General features: G+C 39.8%; 3 protein-coding genes across 5 annotated transcripts; 1 reads left to right on the forward strand and 2 right to left on the reverse strand.

Moving 5' to 3' along the window:
- Window positions 1–321: 321 nt before the first annotated feature.
- LOC115740881 lies at window positions 322–1,907 on the reverse strand. 2 transcript variants are annotated; one of them, XM_030674521.2, is made up of 3 exons: window positions 1,401–1,907; window positions 1,265–1,317; window positions 322–906 (listed from the first exon to the last, which is right to left on the reverse strand). In XM_030674521.2, exons 1-3 carry the CDS (start codon window positions 1,462–1,464, stop codon window positions 769–771), a joined length of 255 nt encoding a protein of 84 aa, XP_030530381.1. In that variant the 5' UTR covers window positions 1,465–1,907; the 3' UTR covers window positions 322–768. The 2 variants fall into 2 exon arrangements, with proteins under 2 accessions (XP_030530381.1, XP_030530382.1); XM_030674522.2 differs by having other exon boundaries at window positions 324–906; window positions 1,265–1,314; window positions 1,401–1,903.
- Window positions 1,908–4,222: 2,315 nt separating this feature from the next.
- On the reverse strand, window positions 4,223–8,797 carry LOC115740808 (importin subunit beta-1). 2 transcript variants are annotated; one of them, XM_030674402.2, is made up of 3 exons: window positions 8,632–8,797; window positions 5,386–7,810; window positions 4,223–5,302 (listed from the first exon to the last, which is right to left on the reverse strand). In XM_030674402.2, the coding sequence occupies exons 2-3, from the start codon at window positions 7,803–7,805 to the stop codon at window positions 5,104–5,106; spliced, it is 2,619 nt and encodes an 872-aa protein (XP_030530262.1). In that variant the 5' UTR covers window positions 7,806–7,810; window positions 8,632–8,797; the 3' UTR covers window positions 4,223–5,103. The 2 variants fall into 2 exon arrangements, with proteins under 2 accessions (XP_030530262.1, XP_048140875.1); XM_048284918.1 differs by having other exon boundaries at window positions 5,386–7,806; window positions 8,632–8,793.
- Window positions 8,798–15,686: 6,889 nt separating this feature from the next.
- Window positions 15,687–20,816, forward strand: LOC115740855 (crooked neck-like protein 1). The gene is given in 8 exon segments (XM_030674480.2): window positions 15,687–17,076; window positions 17,161–17,226; window positions 18,494–18,638; window positions 18,771–18,989; window positions 19,666–19,802; window positions 19,804–19,880; window positions 19,971–20,166; window positions 20,698–20,816. Coding segments are annotated over 8 exon segments (2,103 nt in total). The 5' UTR covers window positions 15,687–15,928; the 3' UTR covers window positions 20,813–20,816.
- The last annotated feature ends 2,238 nt before the right edge of the window (window positions 20,817–23,054 follow it).

Here is a 23,054-nt window from a genome sequence, read left to right on the forward strand (position 1 = left end):
AGGAGAGATCATCATCTGAGTCAAAACGCCAAGACCGGTAAAAAATTGAGTTTCACAATCTATAAGAAACCTATGAACTCTGGCATATCAGTATGCTAATTTTAATAAGAAGTCAAGAGTGACGAAACAACCCTGAAATTTATGTTGATCCTACAGACTTATTGATTCTAACCAGATTTCTACCAAAAATCATGGATGGAAAATTCTGCTGCAGTTGAAGATTTTTCACTACACACTCGTATAAGTATACTGTCCTATGAAGCTTCTAAAGGCACTGTCTCTCTTGACATCACTCCTCAACGCTACAAACCCGGTCTCTCTTCAGAACAAACCGAAGAGATAAACACCCGCTTAAAAAACCTGTAAGCACTGGGCTTCAGTTTCCGGTACCTTCTTCCATGTTCCCCACAACAACTCTAAAGTCTCCATTCGTATAATCTATTTAGGAAAGTGCTAACATAGTGACCTTCTAGTTTAAGAAGTAAAACGGCCCACAAGTTTGCTTAGAAGAGCAAGACGAGAGAGATCTATTTGTGAGTTGTTAAACCAGAGCAAATTGTAGATAACAGGAACGGGGAGCATAATCATTACCGGTTCCTGCCGATGGGTACATCAACCTTAAAAATCTTAACTTTAGCATCGAACATCATAACAGATGAACTAAGATTGATCGTAGTGCAGTCAAAAGTCCCAGTCTCCTTATTGAAAGCAACAACTTTTATTGGAGTAAACAGAAGAAGCGCTTAAAAGTAGGAAGAAGCGGGCAGGTCAGGGGTTGGAGGTGCCGCCTCCACCAGGACCGGGTTTCCCTTTTCCTTGGTCGTGCTTCGGGTTTGGCCCTGGTTTGTCATAGTCGGACACAGCTTCGAGCATTATCAACCCTCTCTTGTTCCTCTGATTCATGACCTTCACGCAGACAAAAATGTGTGGATAAGGGGAGGAACTTTTATGCAAGCTTGAACAAGTCATTTTTTTTATGATGGAGTATTACCAAGAAATGACTACTTAGCAAATATAATCCTAGTTTTGAAAGTTCCTATTGTGAATGTAAAAGTTGAAACATCCTCCATTTGTAAGTTGACTCATTGCCTTACCGACAATTCTATCTAGAGAGAGAGCTTTGCAAAGAATATTGAACTGATTTGAGCATCACGAGGAACTTAGAGAAAATCAACTGCATAATTAATAAATAAAGCTACAGGTGCATGTCCCCTGGGAAAATGAAAGATTCAACTAAGTACATTGAACACGAATAGAAAGCTACCTTGCTCAGCGACTCTGCAGGGTTCTCACCTTCGCCGAAGCTCATAACAGCTGCTACAGAATAATGAATTTGCAGCTCAAGCTTAGTTAGGATGTATAGTCTTTGCAATTCGAAAAAATGTGAGGAACTCTCTCACCTGAGTAACTATTGACAAAGAGCATGAACAGGATGACAATTGCCATCTTATTATAAGGATCCATGCAGCATTTTCGAGAACCAGAGTTATCCTGAGTTTAGATTTAGGAGGACTAAAGGGGTATATAAGGGCATCTAGGACGTTTACAGCACCAGTGAGACTCGGTTATGCCGGACGAAACTCGGTCACATCATAATAATAAGTAGGATTTTAGTGCACAAAGTCAACTACACGATTTTGCATAGCCGAATGTAAAGTTCTCACAGAAGCTGGTTTTTAATTTCAATATCGAGCACCAGACACTTGACTTCTACATCCCCAACTGTTCCTCTAGCAATTCTCTCCTGTTTCTAGAGAAAAAACTTTGAATGGTTTGGAAAGTTAAAAAAGTGACAGCAACATTCACTATAACCTATAACGTCTTCGAAGCTTGTCAGCATGGAGTTTCAGCAATTAGGCGGATGATAGAACATGCTTATGAAGTCTGATGAGCACCGTGTTCGCGAGATTGTGAGATGATCAAAATAATTGTCGGATTTCTCCTTTCCCTGTATGGTCGAGTGACTTGAGTCTCTGTCAAACATGCCATTCTCACTTCCTTACCCCGTCACTCATGGAACTTCAGTTACCTCACCTTGACAAGCTTCAATGGCTGCTTAACAATCCATTTACTCGGTTCTTTTTCACTTCTCTCTACCGTTAAACTGATGACACGCAAATTCACTGCTCGAACATTTCGGTCCAATGAATCAAGAAGCTTCACCCCAAAATAATATCTCTAGTACATCCTTCACATAGAACTTTTCGCTCCAAGATGAATATAAAGTTGCCACCTTATTCTGATGGTGGTCTCTGGAGTTCATGGATGTGCTTACAGATACTAGAGAAGAAGTTTCAAGTCTTGTCGTTTGCCAATAGCCAATTGAATGCCGAGGAAGGAGTACAGATCGTGAAATTGTGCTAATTTAGGTGAGACTGTCAATCAGGGAGGAAAACCATGATGGGACTGGTCACTTTCAAGAATTTGCAGGACAGTGAGCTCTCTTCAGCCACAGAAGGTGCCCACTATACATTAACAGATAATACAGGCTCCTTTTTTTTTTTTTTTTTTCCAGTCAATGGAACGTGACAACCTACCAAATATGTCTGTGAGGATCATCCACCTAAATGTGCCCGAAGTATAAGTCAGCACGTTGAGTATTATCGATAGGCATAAAGGAGCTGCATAGTCTTGTCCACCCCGGGATCGGCCAATCCTTTAGTGCCAATTCGCAGAGCACTATAACGCTCTTTCTCCACTGTGGAAGGATGAAACCTCAAGCTTGCTTGAATAGGTTGTCAATTAGTTGTCCACGAAACTTGCAAAAGTTTCAAGAGAGACACTTTTTTTCTTAGTGAGTGGCTAGGACTGGTAGTTTGGCCTTCGGTGAACCGTAATTTACCTACATCTTGGTTCACCACAGGTCTTGATACAGGAACGGGATAACTTTTTCCTTTGTGAGCGGCCAGGACTGGCAGTATGGCCACCAGTGAACCGTAATTACCTACATCTTGATTTACCACAGGTCTTGTTACAGGAACGGGCACGTCGATCGTCATGTGAGCAGTACAAGGGTCGTCTCATTCGGATTCGCTGTTATAATATAAGAATGTACACATTTTCCTCTTCGTTCTATTCGACATTACAAGTGAAGCACTACAATGACCGATCAATAGTGCTATTATCATCCATTTGAGTTATCTTCTGCTTATTCCAAAAGGGCTTTGCAAAACTATCCCCGAACGCAGCCATAGCCCATCAGGGCGAGTTTGGGGTGGACTCCTCTACCCGAGGCAACATTGGACAGACATTGGTTGGCTGATGAAATTGACGGCAACACCCAACTTCCGAAGCACGAACCACAAGTGGAACGGCTTGAAGCAGAAGGTTCGTGGTTATGTTGATCATGAAGGAGATACTGGAAATCCAAAGGGACATTGGGAACTATTGGGTTTTCTGCAAACTAGTGGGCTTTACGCAATTGATCGGATCATATAGATATCCATTCAACCCACCATAAATCATCAAAGACACTAGAGTATATGACTAACCATCCTAAAGAGTGCAATATACCAAGATGAGGACACACCACACACCGGCCTGACTCATGCCGGATTATTCACTCATAGGAACTCCATGCCTCGCCTTGTGTTATGTTCACGTCACCCCTAATCTTCCCCATTTACTATTTAGAGGAGTTCCTCACCCCAGATCACTGGAAAGCATCACTATCCGAGCTAAAGGAATATACGTTTCTAAATAGTAAAAAACCCCACAGCCCTAAGCTCAAAAACCTTACAAATTTTTGCCCCCAGATTCACTTAAATCAATACAAATACACTATACTTCTATAACCACATTGTCAACTTGCAAAACGGGGCCCACAATAACTCTTTTACTGACTAATGACGCAGCACACATATTCCACTATATGAAAAAACTACAGAAACTGGGAAACAGGACAAGCAATTAAAAAAACAAATAAGACAAACTTGAAAACAGAATAGAACACAATATCAAAGTCAAATTTATGCCCGCAGCCCGATCTGGCTCTGTTTTTCCAATTTCCGAATTTCGCCATCCCAACCAAATATTTTCAAAGCATCGTGAAAGTGTTGCAACTGATCTTCATTCATTGCATGCAATAGCCAGTGGGTAGTAGTCACATCTTCATAAAAGCCAGACACGATTTTACAGGCTTCAAGAGTAAGCCACAAACAAGGATGGCAACCATATCCACCACATCCATCCAGCAACTGTAATAAAGGACAAAGAAGCAGAATTTCCCGAATCCAGTATACATACTGTAACGACATATCTGTTGTCTCTGTGAATAGCCAATAAAGGGAGGCAATAACGTCCTTTGATGCCATTACAGTATGATTCAGGAAAAAAGATAAACTATCCACATCTAATCAAACTGAACCATAATGGCCAAGAAAATGGCAGCAAAAATGAGCTTTAAGCACAAGATCTTTGAATATTGACTCAAAAAACCCATTATATTGAACATTAAACTGATGAAATGTGAATGATGCATGCTATGAACGCCCTAAATTGTGTGGTTCTCAGCAATACCACACAAGGAGCAAGTATACAAAATGAGTACAGAGAGGCAAAGACCAAACTCTATGACAATTGTAACAATGCAATGCTTTGGATACCCAAGTTTGGTGTGGGGAGGGAAGAACACAGGACAAATGTAAGACGATCAGAAAATGCAGACTCGACTTGGGCCAAAACCGCCAACTCTGAAGGCATGCCTTCAGCACCATCCTCTCCATAACAAGAAACCACATCTGCCCACCATGAGAAATATATTCGCAGAACCAAATGCAGTCTCTTGGATGTCTTCCTCCCCAACCATTTAAACTGTTTTTTCTTCCTCGGTAAATGTCCATACTTATCTGCCAAGTCAGCAGATAGATACATGGGTCATCACCGCCATCTTCCTCCAACAGAAAGGAAAATAATAAAATTAATATCACTTAATTTGAAAGGAAAGGCATCGGATTGCTGCTGACTTGACACAACGATGGTGAAAAAACCCATATCTTTGAACCCAAAAATGGTGATGACCTGACTCATGGAATGCAATGCCAGACCCAACTCAACACACCCAAATGCATGAAGGACTAAGGAATGCATGGACTATCAGCGGCCTCAAATAGAAATGGCTCGATTGATAGCCAACTTGGCCCATTCAGCAGATTCCTTAATCATATGATCATCTGAGGATAAGCACTCATTCAAAAAGTCCTTGCTTGATATGGCCTGCTGAATCAAGGGACCAGCATTGCTTCCCAGAGTATCCGCCAGATCTCCAAGGACCCCAATTGCTGTCTTGGTCACCACATCATCCCTGAGAAGAAACAGATAAGTCAAAAACAAATGTAATGTCAAAATCTGGAGTGACGAGACAAGAACGAGTAACAGCACGCTCACATTTCCTTTTCCATGTACAGACTATCCAAAAACTGAAGAATATGAGGAGCATAAGGCATCAATAGTTGGGTCTTTGGAGAGCCCTTAAATCCTTGAAAGATCCCTGAGTATGCCTCCAATATTCCATTTCTCAGGGAATTAGTATACTCAGTCATATCATCATCTGCACCAGACGTATGGGCTGACAATTCTGCGGCACTCTGCAGCATGGGCATAGCATATACCAAGTACTTCTCAAAGTTCTCCCCAATTGCCAAAGCAATGTCACCAAAGCATGAGAAGATGGGAGGCTTCACAGAACGATGCAGCTGATTGCTCGACAAGTCTTTCAGCAGTTGTGTCATTATTGCATCGCAATATGGCAAGATTTTATCCTCCAGAGCCCTACATAAATCTCCTACAACACCAACTGTGATAGCACAAACCTGGTAATCCTCAAAATTCTGAAGACCCATTTCAAGATACCGATAAAATTCTGACATATATTTCTCAAAACCTGAGCCTGTAGCATACGCAAGTGCCCCAATGGCAAGCATGGCTTCCTCATGAGCGGTGGCGCTTCTACAAGAAAATACTCTCAAAAAGAGCGCCATCATTTGATCAGCATACTGCAAAAAGACATACTTTGTTGCCTCAGATGACCCCAGTTTCTGTATAATGACCTGCAAGCAACCACAGAGAAGACCTTGCAACTCATTTTGCTTCTCCCTCTCATCAGTTGAAAGCTTATGGGCTTCAAGAGTCTGGTGAAGCTCCATCATAATGTGGGGAACTAGTTGCATCACCATTGGAGATGTATCATCTGTGGAACACCGTACAACTTCATTTAGAGTTTCGTAGGCTGCAGTGCGGAGGCGCGATTCTCCAGCGTCCTCTCTGCGAGTAACAGCATAAAGTGCCTGCAAAATATCCTGGAAAAAGGGAGTCAGTGGAGATGGTGAGGGTCCCATGTCCTCGTACCCCTGAGCCAAGAAATATAAAGCCCCACAAGCTTTTTCAGCAACATTGGGGACGTCTTTCATACTTTGCAAAAGAACAGTGACAATTTGTTGACAGTTTGCCGGAGTAATTATAGGAGTCTCAAGCATTGAGCCATGAAGAAACTCAAACATTCTACCAAGAGTCCATGCAGTGGTGTCCTTCACATGATTACTTGGATCCTTCATCAAAGCACTCAGCATGAAGTTTAGGGCAACATTAACAAGAGGCACGAGCTTTTCTGGAGATGGACCCTCTAGAATAGAGCCGAAAGCATAAGTGGCAGCCTCCCTTTGTCTCCAGTCTGGTTTTGTAATATTCAACTCAATAAATGGCATAACAAGCGGAACAATGTCGTCTCCAACAGTCCGTGCAACCAAACCCAAGCATGTCCCTCCAGCCATTGCAATGTTCCAAGCTCCTTCGTCCTGATCTTGATCCTCCTCTTGCTTAAGAAGTGTTTCTAGTAACAGTGGAACAAGTACAGGGAGAGCCTGTTTAATAAAATAGTAGCAAGGAACTTCAGAATCTCCAGTAAAATCACTGCCATACTCTTCTAAGATATCAATCTCCTCATCGCAAATGGAACTCCAGAATTCAATGGCTTGAAGTGCAACAGGCTCCTCATCCTCCTTGACTGCTTTAGCAGTGATATTGAAAATGTCATGAATGTAAGGAGCCAATTTCTCATAGTATGTTGAAGAAATGGCTACCAAGCATTCAAAAGCAGCCTGTCTAATCTTAACTTCAGGAGAAAGAGTTGCTTCACAAACAACTCTCATAATGTAGTCACGTTCCATATCATTGGAAAAATTTGCTTGAGCAAAACCCAGTGCATTATAGAGAGCCCGGGTAGCAGCAAGTCTGACATCATTGTTCACCTCAGATGCATTCATACCTTGAACAACAGCTGTAAGTATCTGATTGACATTATCTTGTTCCACAGCTTCAGGGGACACTTCTTCACAAATATATCCAAGCGTTTCAAGTGTGGCCTGCTTGGTATGTGCTGGAAGCTGCTGAATATTTGATAACAGAGTACCAATCAGCTCTGGCCACTGTTTCTGTGGCAACTCTATACCTGCCACTTTTGCAATAACTTGTGAAGCAGTAGAACGAGCATCATGAGAAGGAGAGGAGAGTGTCTTTATCAAGCAGTTTTTAATTTGGCCCTTCACTGAAGGGTCCAAAGCCAACCAGCGCTGTACAAACTCATACTTCCTGTGCTGTTCTTTGGCATCCAAGGCATTCTTAAGGATTAAACCAGCCAGTTTACGACTTTCAGCAGGCTTTTCTTCATTAGCCAACTCACCAGCCAGGGAAAGCAAGAAACTTGGAAGGTTTTGCTCCTGAAATTGTTTTAAGTTGTCCTCAGCATGCTTGCGCACAGCTCCATCAACTGATTGTGCGTTCAAGAGAATTTGCGTGACTTCCATCGCCATACTATCTGAGAGAGAAAAAAGGTCAAGTCAATTAGAGAGCTCAGTGAAATGGCAGGAGAAAATAATCAGGCACCGTCCTTTTCTAATCAAAGATGGGACTAACTGAAAACCTAGTCAAATTAATTCAAGAACTAACACGCTTTAAGCAGAGAAGAGCAAAAGAAGCACCAAAAACAACTAAAAAGATCATCCAAATGTTCGAACATTAATTACAAAAGGAAAGGGAAAACAGAGTTACAGCAAGTGAACTTCCCCACTACTGTACCAAACAATCAACCCTACAAACAACATATCTTGAAATTGAAGCATAGAACGAACCAGCAAAGCATGATCTGTGATGCAGCTGACTGAAATATAAACTACCCAGCCAAGGACATACCAGGAATTACCAAACCAGAAGCAAAAATATAAATAGGAATCAAGTAATATGCAAAGCCCCAAACTTGACTCGATCAACGATCTCCAGTTAAAAATCCCATAGCAGATCAGCCGGAGGGTTTTCAACCCTCCTTACATGGTTTAACAAATCAAAATATGCAATAAATTCAAATTTTCAGGGAAAAAAAAGGAAATCGCAGAATTTACGGCCGCTACTCAGAGGTCACTGTTCGCCGAGACGCAGAAAGCGAGCAAAAGATACTTCGAAGCAAAATCGCAAGCACCAACCCACTTCAATCGATGCTGGAAACCAAGCACCACCAAACTGGTCTAACATTGTCGAAGATCACACACTCATCCACGATCGTAATCCTAGATCGACGATTCGAACGCCCAAATCCATACCAGCTGTTACTGCGAAAACAAAGGGTAGAGCAAGAGCACTTACACCGAGTTGATGAGTGAACTCGGGGATGGAGAGTGAGTCAATCGATTCGGGAAGGGAGAAGCGGCGACTCTGAAACCCTAGCAGAGAGAGAGAGAGGGGGGGGGGGGGAGAGAGAGAGAGAGAGAGAGAGGGCACCAAAAAGCAGAGACGCCAATCTAAATGTTCGGATTTACAAAACTATCTGGGCTTCAATCGAGGTTTCGTTCTGGGACACGCGCGCCACGGATACGGTGAGCGCGTGGTTCGATGATTAAGCTAACCCTTGGAAGGAAGATCTTGAACGGTGCGACGCTCACGCGCCTCAGAGAGCGTGGGATGGAACTTGTCATTTCGTGTTATTATCATGGTTGCATGACAGTTCGTTTATTCTGTAATCGTAGTTGATGGGGTGTTGCGAGTGTATAGCCCACAAATTGCCATTTTGCTTTGGAGGCAAAAATGCTGTAAAAAAGAACTCTTATCATGCAATTTCTTTAATTAATCATCTTTTTTTTTCCCTCCATTATTGGTAATTTTTTTATAATCTATTATTAATGTCAATACTGACGAACATTTTCATTAAATTCGGTGCTACGCTGTTTTTGGAGCAAAAATGATCCGATTTAGACGGTATGAAGATAAATAAAATTAACCCTTAGTGCAAACTCAGCCGCAATATTATTTTATGGTAAATCTGTCTCGAAGTATGATGAATCGTGCTCTTTCGTGGTAATAACATTTTTCTTTTGTGATAGAGCGATCTTATTTTTTACTAACTCCAAATTATGGTGATGAATATCAACATGCCTTGTTGTGATTGAGAGCGATCTTTAGGATTTTACGTAACAGTTCCAAATTATGGTGATGAAGTTTCAAAACGTGCCTTAGTTCCAATTGGAACCTAAATCATAAAATAAATTTTTATATTTTTCTTGATATATGTTTTTATACAATCCTACAATATTTTATGGTATCCGATGATGAGTGTATAATCTAAAGCCAAATAAATTTTTAGATTTCAGGTTCCAAAAAATGATAAACATATTTCAATAGATTGTTTTCCAAGTTTTAAATAATCATTTTAACCTAAAACCTCGACCTATATGTTCTCTTAGATCTTGTAGTTATTCTTATTTTGCTTAACTAAAAATGAAAAAAATAAACGAGTTAGGTTCCAAGATACGATAGGTTCGGTTAAAATGTGCGGATCAATCATGGAATCTTTTAATGCACATTGTGGGGGTTGAGCATGTTAGATCAAGCCTAAATCGTGTGATTTGTTTATTCTAGTTTTTTTTTTAAAAGGCGATTTTGAATTTGAAAAAGAAATTTTTTTAATGCTCGACTATTATCATGAAGCGAAACTCTTCTTCTTCTCTAACATATTTTTGTGTCCCCCACCACACTTTTTCTGGAGTTTGACATCCAATTACAGTTTATGTGGATCTATTAACTAGGTAGCTCGACGTACCAAGTGCATCTTCTATAAATTTCCTAGCCATACCCACAGTAAAGAGCATTTTATGGGTCATCTGTAGGAATATTCTGGTCATCAACTCTGTAACATGATGTGGTTCACTAGCACTAGTATGGTCCTTACTATGCCCTTCTTCATGGAGAATTCGTCTAAGAGCTTCGAGTAGAACTCCATGTTACTATCAATCCACAAATGCTTGATCGTAAAAAACCAATCTCCTTTTCAATCAAAGTTCTTGACTGCATAATCCCGTCAACAATATCGAACTCGTGATTCAACACAAACGCTTGAGTCTTATTTGAGGCGTTGCCCACAACTGTTAACATAAATCTAATACTCTTTTCAAAATCGTTAACTACTTGCAAGCATCCAAGTGAATTAACTTTCCAATCTCCATGGCTATTCCGACAGTCGAAAGCCATTTATCTAAGTTTCAGCACCTTTGTGCATTCGGTTCATCGGCCGCATAAACACATAAGACTTTCCCTTCACTCGGAACCTTCATACTTTTCTCGCTAATGTGCCCTAAATGCATATGCCACGATTCGGTCTCTCAATCGGATACATCCTATGTCTCCATGGTGAAATCCGTCACGACTCGGAGTGAGTTACGGTTTTTGACAAAATCCGTTTACACAATACATGTGCATGACAGAGTTTACAACGTGTTTTGGGCGGATGGACCCTTTTAAGCCTTTTATTATGCGCCGCCCCGACGACTCAGATTTTGAAAAACAAATTGCTATTTAATGTGCTCAGACTTTTTATCATGAAGCAGGGCTCTTCTTATTCTCAAATGAAGAATATAATCCTTAAAATTTTTAATGGCATTAGGCATTAAAATAAGAATTTACTCTTTTGATTTAACATAGGAAAGAGATAAAATTAATTGATATCTTGAAAAGCCCCGATCCGTTATCTACAAAAGCCACTTTCCTTAAAAATAAAGAGAGGTTTGATTCCTTTTCAAGGAAAATAAATGATTTGAAAAATATTCTCCTAAAAATAATTATTTGAGTCACTTATCAAAATAAATAAATGGAAGATATTTTCGTGGTCCAAGAAAATTACAGACGTAAATTATTGTCAGCGGTGGCCAATATTTTGGAGACTAATTATTTGAAGTGAAATGAGGGATCAATTTTAAGAAAACATTTTTAGAAATCAGTAATTATCTATGAAACAAACGAAGCGGAAGATATTGAAAAATTCTCAAATAAAAAAAACGGTTCTCCCAAAGCGAGGCGCTCCTCCAACCGTCTTTGGTCTCTGGCGATCCTGGAGGTTCCCTCGTCGGTTCGCCGGGTCGCGGCGGCGTCGAGCAGCGATGGCAAGAGCACAGGGACGACCATCCATGAAAATTCAAGCTCCCCGACATTTATAGTCACGATCCCTCGACATCCGCGCCGACATCCTGATATACCTAGCCCCCCCAATCCCCTCCCCAATCCTTCGTCTCCAAGCATCGACCCTCCATCTTCACTCGTCCATCTCCTGATTCCATAATCAATTGCTCGACCACGGACGTGTCTGTCCAGACTTAGAACCTTCTACTATTGGTCGCCAGCCCATGATTCGCCTTAAGGTCTTCACCCAGTATAGATGCTCTCGACTGAACTTAATCGCGCTACCATCCAACATAAAAGTCTGAGCAAATTCCACGCTCAATCTGTATGTCTGCTTAGTCCGGCTGCCACGCCCACGGTGTTTAAGACCTGCGTCGGCCATCCGCTGCGTGTCGTTGTTCTGCCCTCGTTCAAAAAACTTCTCGTTCGATTCTGAGATGTTCGTTTCGGGTTTATACTTGCCTCTCTTGCTTGAATTTATAGTGTCTGTTAGGTTCCATCCTTTTGCTAGCTCGATTAACGCTTTAAATCTGCAGCATCCGCACTTTCTGTATACTCCTGTTCGAACCATAGTCTCCTGTTTGCGGGATAAGTACATTGGGAGTGTCATAACTTGTGTACGGCGTTCGCTTGAGTGCCATAACTTTTTTTTTTGCTCATTTAAGTGCCACAAATTTGAAAAAACGATCACTTAAATGTCATCGCTGATTCGTTCATTGGAAATCATACTTAGACGTCGGAAAATATGACATGGCATCGCCGGAGCAATTTTTATGAATTTTTTAATATACATGTGGATTTTTATTTTATTTTTTAAGTTATTTTGAAAAATTTTTCTTTTTGTTTTGTTTTTCGTTTTTCGTTTTTCTCCTCTTGGTCAGCTAGCCCAAGGACTAGGGCCGACTCGCCCTCATCCAAGGGGGTTGCAACAGCCCTGGGCAATAGCCGTCGTCAGCCCTTGCCTAGACTTGGTGAGGGCCGTCGCGCCTTGTGCCGTGGTTGACGAAGCCCCTTCAATTGTGGCTAACGGCTCGACGACCTCACCCATGGCCGGTAGGGCCTCGAGGGTCCTCGCCTTTGGCCACCGGGGTCGCAACGAACGAGGGCGAGGAGGCCCTAGGCCCCTAGGCTAGCCGGCCATGGGGAAATCCAAGGATTTTTTTTCCATAAAATATTAAATAATTAAAATATAAATAAAAACATCAATATAAATAAAAAAAATTTCCATAAAATATTTAAAAAAAATTTAAAAATCCATGTGTCAGCTGAAAAATAAATAAAAAGTTCACGTAAGATAATTTGTCAAAAATAGCACTTAAGTGAGCGATTTTGCTCTAATGTGGCACTCAAGTGAACGAAAAAAAAAATTATGGCACTCAAGTGAATGCCGTACAAAAATTATGACACTCACGATGTACTTATCTCCCTATTTGCTTTTCGGTCGCACGTTGCCATCAATCCCATGTTGGCTCTTCAATCGTATTGGCATGAAATCGCGTGCTTTGCTTTTGTAATTATTCTCTTAAGACTCCTCCGTGAATGGATGATAATAAAGCTTCGCTTTTGCTTTGAAAAACGCATACCTATTTCTAACAATTTATTTATTGCCCGATTATTGAGTGCTCCATTAATTATTTGCACACCCGAAGGATCACTTGTCACGTGTTGGTGGCTTAAAATTAAAATGGACCAATAGTACTTGCATAATACTTTTGTTAATAAAGGAGAAAGGCACAAAATTGTTCAACGTAACCGAGTTCTCGAATCGATTATATCTCTAGTTTGCAGAATAATTTGATTTCTAGTCGACTCATAATAGATTAGTGGCGGTTTCTAATTGAACTAAATTGCATGTTTAATTGATGAAGTTAAAACTCAAACCACGATTAATATGAGCTTGGGAGAGTCTGCGAGTCTTTGGTTTAGTAATCCATTAGCTTTTCTTTTGGTGGTCCACCACGAGAAACGTCACAGCAAAAATTAGATGGAGTTACTACATCTTGCCAATTACTAGGATGAACTCAAACAAAATAAAAACTTAGGAATAAAATTGAATATTAAGAAAATATATGATGACGAGATCGAAAATGATAAGCTCATAGATCAAATGTAACGTATATTTGTCTTTGTGCTCTTTTGCTCGTGTCAAGGAGCAAATACCTATAGAATCAACTTATTTTGGAAAATTGATTTAAGTAATCGTAGGTGATAAAAGAAAACAAATTCCGATTTAATATGTGAGAGATGACTGAAATTAGATGATAATTATCTTGAAATCAAATCACATAGCTTTCATGGAACTTTTGAAAAGAATTTCGAACTTCAAACTTCTATTCTTCCTTTTAGTTTTCAATGCATAACCTCAAGGAATTTTCAAATAAAAATCTAAAATGCCCTCATTTTTTTCATATAAAAGTTCAAATTGGATATTGTTTCAAATAAAGAGCTAAAATGCCCATATCGGTTTCAAAGAAAAGCCCGACCTCTCCTACGGGATGGCATTTTCGTTATTTATTTTTTTGAATTCTTTTCCTTTTTCCATTTTTTTCCATTCCTTCTCCTTTTCCCTTTTTCTTTTTCCCTCTTCTCTTTATCGTCCATTGTCGGGCTTTGTCAAAAGCCGGCGAGGGCAACCCTCACCCTCGCCCGATATGGCAAGGGCGACCCTCCGCTTGAGGTTGGCGACCTCCTTTGACCATCAACAAAGCTTGATGATCCGAGGGAAAAAAAAGAAAAGAAAATTCAAACAATTCAAAAAATTATTTTTAGAACTTGTTTTTTACTAAAATATCCCTTCCGAGACGATCGGAATAGTCATATGCTAGTTGATTGGCCAAAAGTCTTTATTTGAGACAATTTGCCCACTTTGGGCCTTTATTTCAGATGATTTGGCCACTTTGGGCCTTTATTTGAGACAATTTCGTTATTTTAGACTTTCATTTAAAATAAAGTCCACTTTAAGCACTTATTTGAGAAAATAATGGCATTTTAAGCTATTATTTGAAATTTTTCATAAATTTATTTATTTATAGGTAAGAAAAATGCTACATATCCTTACAACTCTTTCAATTTCTTTTAAAAATATTTCTATGAAATAATGTACAATTTATGAAGGCAATCTAAATTGATTTTTACTTTTTACGGTCTATTTTATCAAACTCACACGGTACACATGATTGTAACTCGCACGATGCTTAAATATTGATATGTAAATTCAAATACAAATTTTTAAATAATTCTATGAAATTTGAATAATGAATTAGATTCTGACTAGAAACTACTTTTGCTTAAGTATAAATAGGTGGGTTAATACCATGAAAAATTCAAAAGCGATACACCTTGATAAATTTATCTCAAATTATATTTTTGACCACAAAAATTTCAAACTAGAATGCTTGTGATAAATTTACCTTAATTTATTTTTTTTACTACCAAAAATTTCAAACTCATACATTTGCGATAAATTTACCCCAAATGATTTTTTCACCACAAAAAATCTCAAACCCATAAACCCGTGAGAAATTTACCGACCATTAGTTTTCCGTTAAAATTTACCATCAAATTGCTGAGTTAGGCGACACGTAACAATTAACAATTGTACTAGTTTTGGATTCTTACCATATGTTTGTCATATGTGTATAAATTTGGGCCTTTTCATGGTATTAACATAATTTGACGGAAACTAATGGAGGGTAAATTTGTCATAACTATACTGATCCGAGGTTTTTTATGGTAAAAAAAGTAGCTTGTGATAAATTTGTCACATGTATATTAGTTTAAGTTTTTTTGTGGTCAATAAAATAATTTAAGGTAAATATATCACTGGTGTACCAATTTGAGATTTTTCTTAATCAAAAAAATAATTTGCGATAAATTTATTACATGTCTACTAGTTGAGAATTTTTCATAATATTAACCATAAATAGATTGGCCCGAATTTCCGTAGGGAAGAAACAATTATCTTCGATATATATGTATGTTTAAGTCAAAACCCATTATTGTCTCACTTTCTAAATTTTATAAATTCTCCTTCTCTCGTGCCCACTCATTTCAAAAATAGCTACTGATTTTCTCTCTCTTCTCGCTTGTGAACTCGATAAATCATCTTGACTTCTTTTATTTCGCAATCACCTGCTTTCAGAGATAATTAATCCCTTTTTCTAATGCATAATTACTTAATTACGTACTAAGCGCCTGTGTTACTCCTAATTATTTGATTAAGCGAATGAATCATATTGGTTAACAGCCCCGACCCGCCCGACCTCAATCGGTGGTTTTCCTCTTCTGTTTTCCTCTCGCGCCGGAGTCTAGGGTTTCGTCGCCGGAGAGAGTTTTTTCTGGATCTCTACTTTGCGTCCTTCAATCCTCAAGAACGCCTCCATCGTTCTTCTTGTTCTTCCTCTTCCCCTCGTTCTCTTTCTCTGGTCTCGCCCAATTACGGTTGGTTTTACTCTCATCCGCCCCTCGCATCGCCACTAAATCCCAGCTGAAAACAATGGCGGAGTCAGATCGGACTCTGGGGTATTTGACCCGACGGGACACGGAGGTGAAGCTCCCGCGTCCTACCAGGGTCAAGAACAAGACCCCGGCACCGATACAGATAACGGCCGAGCAGATTCTCCGGGAGGCCCGCGAGCGACAGGAGGCTGAAATCCGCCCCCCGAAGCAGAAGATCACAGATCACACCGAGCTCGGGGATTACCGCCTCCGGAAGCGCAAGGAGTTCGAGGACCTCATCCGCCGCGTCCGATGGAACGTCAGCGTGTGGGTGAAGTACGCCCAGTGGGAGGAGTCGCAGAAAGACTTCAACCGGGCGCGCTCCGTCTGGGAGCGTGCCCTCGAGGTCGATTACCGTAACCACACGCTGTGGTTGAAGTACGTGGAGATGGAGATGAAGAACAAGTTCATAAATCACGCCCGGAATGTGTGGGACCGCGCGGTCTCGCTGTTGCCAAGGGTCGATCAGCTTTGGTATAAGTATATACACATGGAGGAGAAGTTGGGCAATGTAGCGGGCGCAAGGCAGATTTTCGAGAGGTGGATGAGCTGGATGCCGGACCAGCAAGGTTGGTTGTCTTATATTAAGTTTGAGCTTAGGTACACAGAGATTGAACGTGCGAGGGGGATTTATGAGAGATTTGTGCAGTGCCACCCTAAGGTCAGTGCTTGGATTAAGTACGCGAAATTTGAAATGAAGAATGGTGAGGTTGCTAGAGCTAGGCACGTATATGAGAGAGCAGTGGAGAAATTCGCTGATGATGAGGAAGCAGAGATCTTGTTTGTGGCATTTGCGGAATTTGAGGAGCGCTGCAAGGAGACAGAGAGGGCGAGGTGCATATATAAGTTTGCGCTAGACCACATTCCAAAAGGAAGGGCAGAGGATTTGTATAGGAAGTTTGTAGCTTTTGAAAAGCAGTATGGTGATAGGGAAGGAATTGAGGATGCTATTGTGGGTAAGAGGAGATTTCAGTATGAGGATGAGGTCAGAAAGAATCCGTTGAATTATGATTCATGGTTTGATTACATTCGCTTGGAAGAAAGTGTGGGAAATAAAGAGAGGGTTAGGGAAGTTTATGAGCGTGCAATTGCCAATGTGCCACCTGCTGAGGAGAAGCGGTACTGGCAACGTTATATCTATTTGTGGTAGGTATATATTTGTCAAATTTATATGCTCATATTTTCTTTTGAGATGAAATATGCCTCATGGTGTTTCTATTGGTATTTCAGGATCAATTATGCATTGTATGAAGAGCTTGATGCTGAAGATATGGAGCGTACACGGGATGTATACAGGTATGTATGTCCTTGCGTTGTGGAAGTTGCATTTTTACCTTTTTGACAGGGATGGGATCTATCTCACATCTTCCCGGTTTGTGTTTTCAAAAGAGTGAGGTTAGATAATTTGTTGATCTATACTAACTTTCCTATTTATGCTAAGGAAAGATAGAGTGGTTCGTTGATTATGCTACGCTATAGATGATTGCTATATTTGTTTCTAAACCCACGAACAAGGTAGTATATCTGATGTCTAGGGAGAGTTGATGCTACATAGGACTTGTACTAGCTAAACTGATGACATGTGATTTTCTGTTTTCCAAAGCTTCATGACTCGCAAGGTGTATGAGAGTGTAAAATGGAATCGGTGGCCTGTCTATCTGAGTAATTACTTATTTTACTTAAAAGAAGGGGGGCTTTTTGACCTGAGGTTAATGGTTGGAGATTGTGTTTTTTCAAGGTTTTAGTGGTTTTGCTGCATGGTTGAAAGTTTTGGTGGCGGGATTGTAGTTCGAGCAGATATTATCTTTGCAGTATTTTTGTGGTACTTTGATGCATTCTTCAGGATAGAGTTTATGTTTCTTTCATTTTTGGTTGACTCACTTCATTTTTCTTGTCAAGTGTGTTCTGTTTGTCACACTTTCATGCTTTTCCTTTTTTACTATCAATTTAAGCTGTCAACTCTAAGTGAGACTACTTGTCCTAGCTTTGATAGATATTTTTAATTTGTTAACTAGATCTGGCACACGCCCTACGTTTGTGCAGGTGATTTTAGTCTTTGTTGCTTTGTTGCAAGATAGATATTACAGTATTTCTCAAGTCAATTCACGTGCATACAGATAAAAAGAAACCCATGTTTCTAACCCAACATATAGGAGTTGGAAGGTTTTTTTTATTGCAAAGACAGTTATAGCTGGACTTGGATGAACAGGTGTTAGTGGAGGGTGGGGGTGATAGTTAATGCCTAATGGAGAGGGAGAGTGATGGATAGATGCATTTCTTCACATACACATTGTCAAATTAATTTGTGTTTTTAGCCCAAACTCGATAGAATATGATTTATATAAGGGTATTCTTGGGAGCAACTAAAAGTGACACAAAACCCACTTTTTGGCTTAAATATACAGATATGATGTAAATCTGTAGCATGGAAGCCATGATTATGAGGGGTTGAATGCATGTAAACGCAAGTACTCAATGTATCTTTTTGTTTCCTCTCTTTTCTGCATTGAAGACTAGTCTAATTACTGATGGAGCTTTCTCATCGAATTCTGAATCCTTGCAGAGAGTGTCTCAAACTGATTCCTCACCAGAAATTCTCATTTGCCAAAATTTGGCTCTTAGCAGCTCAATTTGAGATTAGACAAATGAATCTTACGGGTGCAAGGCAGATCCTAGGCAATGCAATTGGCAAAGCTCCTAAAGATAAGGTAATGTTGATTGGAAAAAGTTTTCACGGAGAGAGAATAGTCTCTAAGTCAGTTTCCTGTCATTCTTGTCCTTTAATTTTCCTCCGCTTTATTTTCTAAACAAGTTTCTTTGTTGTGCTTGGATATCAACAGATATTTAAAAAATACATTGAGATAGAGCTGCAACTCGGCAACATAGATCGATGCCGAAAACTATATGAGAAATACTTGGAGTGGTCTCCAGAGAACTGTTACGCTTGGAGCAAGTATGCTGAATTGGAGATATCCTTGGCAGAAACCAACAGAGCTAGAGCCATTTTTGAATTGGCAATTGCACAGCCTGCACTTGACATGCCTGAACTGTTATGGAAGGTAAAGGCCTGCCTTTGGTTTTACTTACCCAAAATATGTATGTCTTAACGTCAAAAGGGAAAAATACTGTTATATCTTGAAAGACTCATGAAAGCATACAGCTTCAAATGCTTTCTAACGTACATTTCCATGTACTGTTAAAATGTGAGGTGTTCAATGTTGGGCAAAAATCAAATTTCAAATGCAAAATGCAAAACTATACGTGAACAATTAAAAGACCATATTCATTCCATGCCCACCCTAGTATATTAATTCTTCGATATACAATTGAGTTAGCCTAGGGTTCTACTTTCAAAATTGTAACCTTTATGTCTTCTTACAATGGGTGCTCGGCAATGATTTTGCCCAATGTGATCTTACTACTTAAACAGCATACGTCTCTATGTGGATCTGTAGGATGGTGTTTGAGTCCTATCTTATCCACTTTTATTCTGATGTTATCTGTATTAGTTGACTGGCAGCACAGTAGTTTAGTGGCACAAGTTCTTATTAATAGAGCTTTTACATGGCCTATCTTGATATGATATTAAGTCTTATAGGGTTCTAAGGTTCCCACTTGTTTACTGCAGAGGCAATTATAATGACTCACAGAGTTTTATTTTTTGAGTTACCGTTGATGCGTGCTGTTTAATTGAGAGAATATATGGTATTAATTGTAGTTTTCTTTTGATAACAGGCATACATTGATTTTGAGATTTCTGAGGGCGAATTTCAACGAACGAGAGAGCTATATGAGAGATTATTGGATCGGACTAAGCACCTGAAAGTGTGGATCAGCTATGCCAAGTTTGAGGCAACAGCTATGGATGCCCCTTAATTCAGATTTGTCAGAAGATCAATTGCAATCACATTTGTTGGACCAAAAAAGGGAATGCATACAACATGCCAGAAGTGAGTGCTCACTTGAAATTTAACTGAGGTTTTTTCCCCTTTGTGGTTTGAGTATTGAGGTATTCTTATTTCCTCTTGGAAATGCATCAGGAGTCTTTGAAAGAGCCATTAATTACTTCCGAACGTCAGCTCCCGAACTTAAAGAAGAAAGGGCAATGCTATTGGAGGAGTGGTTAAACATGGAGAGCAGTTTTGGTGAACTTGGTGATGTTGGCATTGTCCAGCCTAAACTGCCAAAGAAGCTGAAGAAGAGGAGGCAGATTTTGGCTGAGGACGGTCCAGCTGGGTATGTAACTGGCCTATATTGTTACTCATTTCTTCTCTTTGCTATATTTGATGCTTGGCAACGAAGATGTCCTTATATTGATTTTTAAGCATATCTCTCTAGTTGATTTTCGACTGTAGTCTGTTGGGTATCAACTTACTGACTTCCTGCCATAGTGCTGTCCTCTTTATTCATTTCGGTTCATGCTTGTTGGTCTATCTGAGTGATTGTCCCCATAGTGAGTACTAAATTTTGTAAATCTGGTTATGTCCATTGATGATAGGTCCAGTGAGTTGTCTGTTGGGTTCTGCTCTTTCTGGTTTCGGATTTTCTTTTCTGTCGTAATGCAGTTTTTTGTGTTGATGTCCAAGTTTTTCCTATTCCCGGGCCAATCACTGGTGTCTATATTTGATAGAAACTTGTTGAACCATTGCTTCTGCAAGGTGGGGTGTAATGTGTCTGATACCAGGCATACCTATTTTGTTGCTCTCTATTTGTAACTGTCCACTTCGATCAGCCCTTTGAAGCTTGTCTAACATTCTTGAATTGCAGGTACGAGGAATACATAGACTACTTGTTCCCTGAAGAAACGCAGACCACAAATTTCAAAATCTTGGAAGCTGCTTACAAATGGAAGAAGCAAAAGGTTGCCTCTGATGACGATTAAACAATTGGAATTCATCTACAAAAATGGGTACATAATACTCTTCAGACGGGTTGTTCTTCCAGGTGATGAACCCCAACAACACCCCCCCCCCCCCCCCTCGAAATGTAACATCTGGGAAGTGTATTTGTGTTCAATATCAAGATTTTTGATGAAATGGGAGCTTTCTGTTCATCCTGCTGAAATGGGATGCACTTGGTGTTGGATCCAAAATCAGTTTTATGGAACCTTAGGGTTTTGTGTACAAGTCAAAAATTTATGTTTTGTCCACCTCATGTTCTCAAGATCCTAAAAGTTATGGTCTCTGAGAGAAGTGTGTATTTGCATTTATCTTACCACATATGAAAATCTGCTTGGAAAATTTTGGTGGCAGAATGGCGAACTCCTTAACCAGTGTCTTCGGAGCAGAAGGCAGGCTTCAAGATTTAGATTAAGAAATATGAAAATCCATAAAGCTTATAGATAATGAATCAAGATGCAAACGAGCAAAACCAGCTTCAATATGCCCAAGGATGAAAGCAGACACAGGTCTCGGAGATCCTGCTAAAACCCAGTGTGGTGCTGGTAAACGTATTATCATGGTCCATTAGTTGACTTTTACTTCTAGTGTCTTTTTCCCCCAAGTCTTGCCCCTATGATTGAAATTTTATTTAACTTCTCGAAATACATGAAAACCGATACGCGAATGTATAATTTTTTTTTCTTTCAAAAAGGCTATGATAAAGTATCAATTTCTTCCTGTCTTCATCAGAGACAGATGAACAGAACCCCACAGAATCTTTACGTTCATGTAACTCCCTGTTGACCAAGGTCACAGTTAATCTGCTAAACGAGAATGAAGAGAACAGGTCATCGTCCAGAACTATTTGGGACATAGCTTCGTTAAATTACGAGACCAAGGCTTGAGTGACCCGTTGACCAAGTCTTACGTTGACTTTGAACGCCCTCCAATTTGTATTCGTCCCAGCTTTCTGTAATTTGACTTCAGCGTCAACGCAAGCGACTCGTGTCAGTTGAACCCAAGCCAAAAAACTGCTATGAAAAAAGGAGGAGGAAATGGTGGCATCACTTGGAGACCAGGTCAAATAAAAAGTAGAAGTGCAATCTCATAGTAGATATGATCATGAATATTAACATTTCTTCAAATTTATGGGAGTCATGGTTTGAAATTTCAGATCAAAAAATATGCATTAGCCATCTGCCCACGGTGTTCCACAAAAGAAAACATGTTGTCAAGCCGGAGTGGAAGTACAAGTCGTCAAGAGAACTGAGGAATATCATATACTGATAAGCTTTTGACCCAAAGGAAAAACAAGACTAATTTAGTGAACTATCCTTAGGCACGCCCGCGTCGATGCTATGTGCTAACTACAGGGCCTTGATGACCCTGCAAAAATCCGGTCTCATTTCTCCGAGAAGCTATTGTGAACTATTTGGACCGATCGGTGGAACCATTAATCAGGCGACCCTAACATGAATCGACGGACCATTTGCTTATAATAGAGTGATCGGATCACTCGTTTTGCATTAGAAGGTGAATTTTGAATCTTATCATTGACTAAATCTTTTCAAGACGAAGCAGAAAACCCTGCCAAGAGAAGGAAATGGATACTTTCGTTAAAAGTTGATAGAGGATAGTGGATACCACCTTAAGTCCCATATTAAATGCTTCCTATATTGTCATCATCTTCTTGTATACAAGGAAAATGCACAAGAACAATACCATGAAGCGAAAATCAAAACAAGAGACTGTCCTTCGCAATGGCATCGGAGCACTAGGATTTCTCATCTCCACCAACATTCCTCTCAATTTCTTTTGTCCATTGCCAATCACACAGGTAGCTCTAGCCTCTCACTCTTCTTAATCCTTATACAAAAGTACCTTAATTTTTTCGAAGAGTGGCAATTGCAAGACATGGTCATAGCCTATCCATATATGATAAAGTTGACTAATTGGAGGAGCTGTGCCCAATATCATGCTTGAGAGTGTGGCCTGGGCTATTTACATTTGGTAAATTGGAATTGGCATGATTGGCTTCTTTCACGAACAACTTGTTGTTGACCGGCTGATTGGTATTGTCCAAGGATTTCAGTATTTTGATTATTTCAAAATCGAGGAGATTCTTTATCTTTTTTTTTTTTTCATGCCTAGATAGATTTTTATTTTTCACTTTTCATTCGATTTAAGTCTTTCGATACGGACACACTTTGACCTTTTCATTTTTATTTGAAATAATGATTATTT

Source organism: Rhodamnia argentea, chromosome 9 (genome assembly GCF_020921035.1).
Source record: "Rhodamnia argentea isolate NSW1041297 chromosome 9, ASM2092103v1, whole genome shotgun sequence".
NCBI classification, from domain to species: domain Eukaryota; kingdom Viridiplantae; phylum Streptophyta; class Magnoliopsida; order Myrtales; family Myrtaceae; genus Rhodamnia; species Rhodamnia argentea.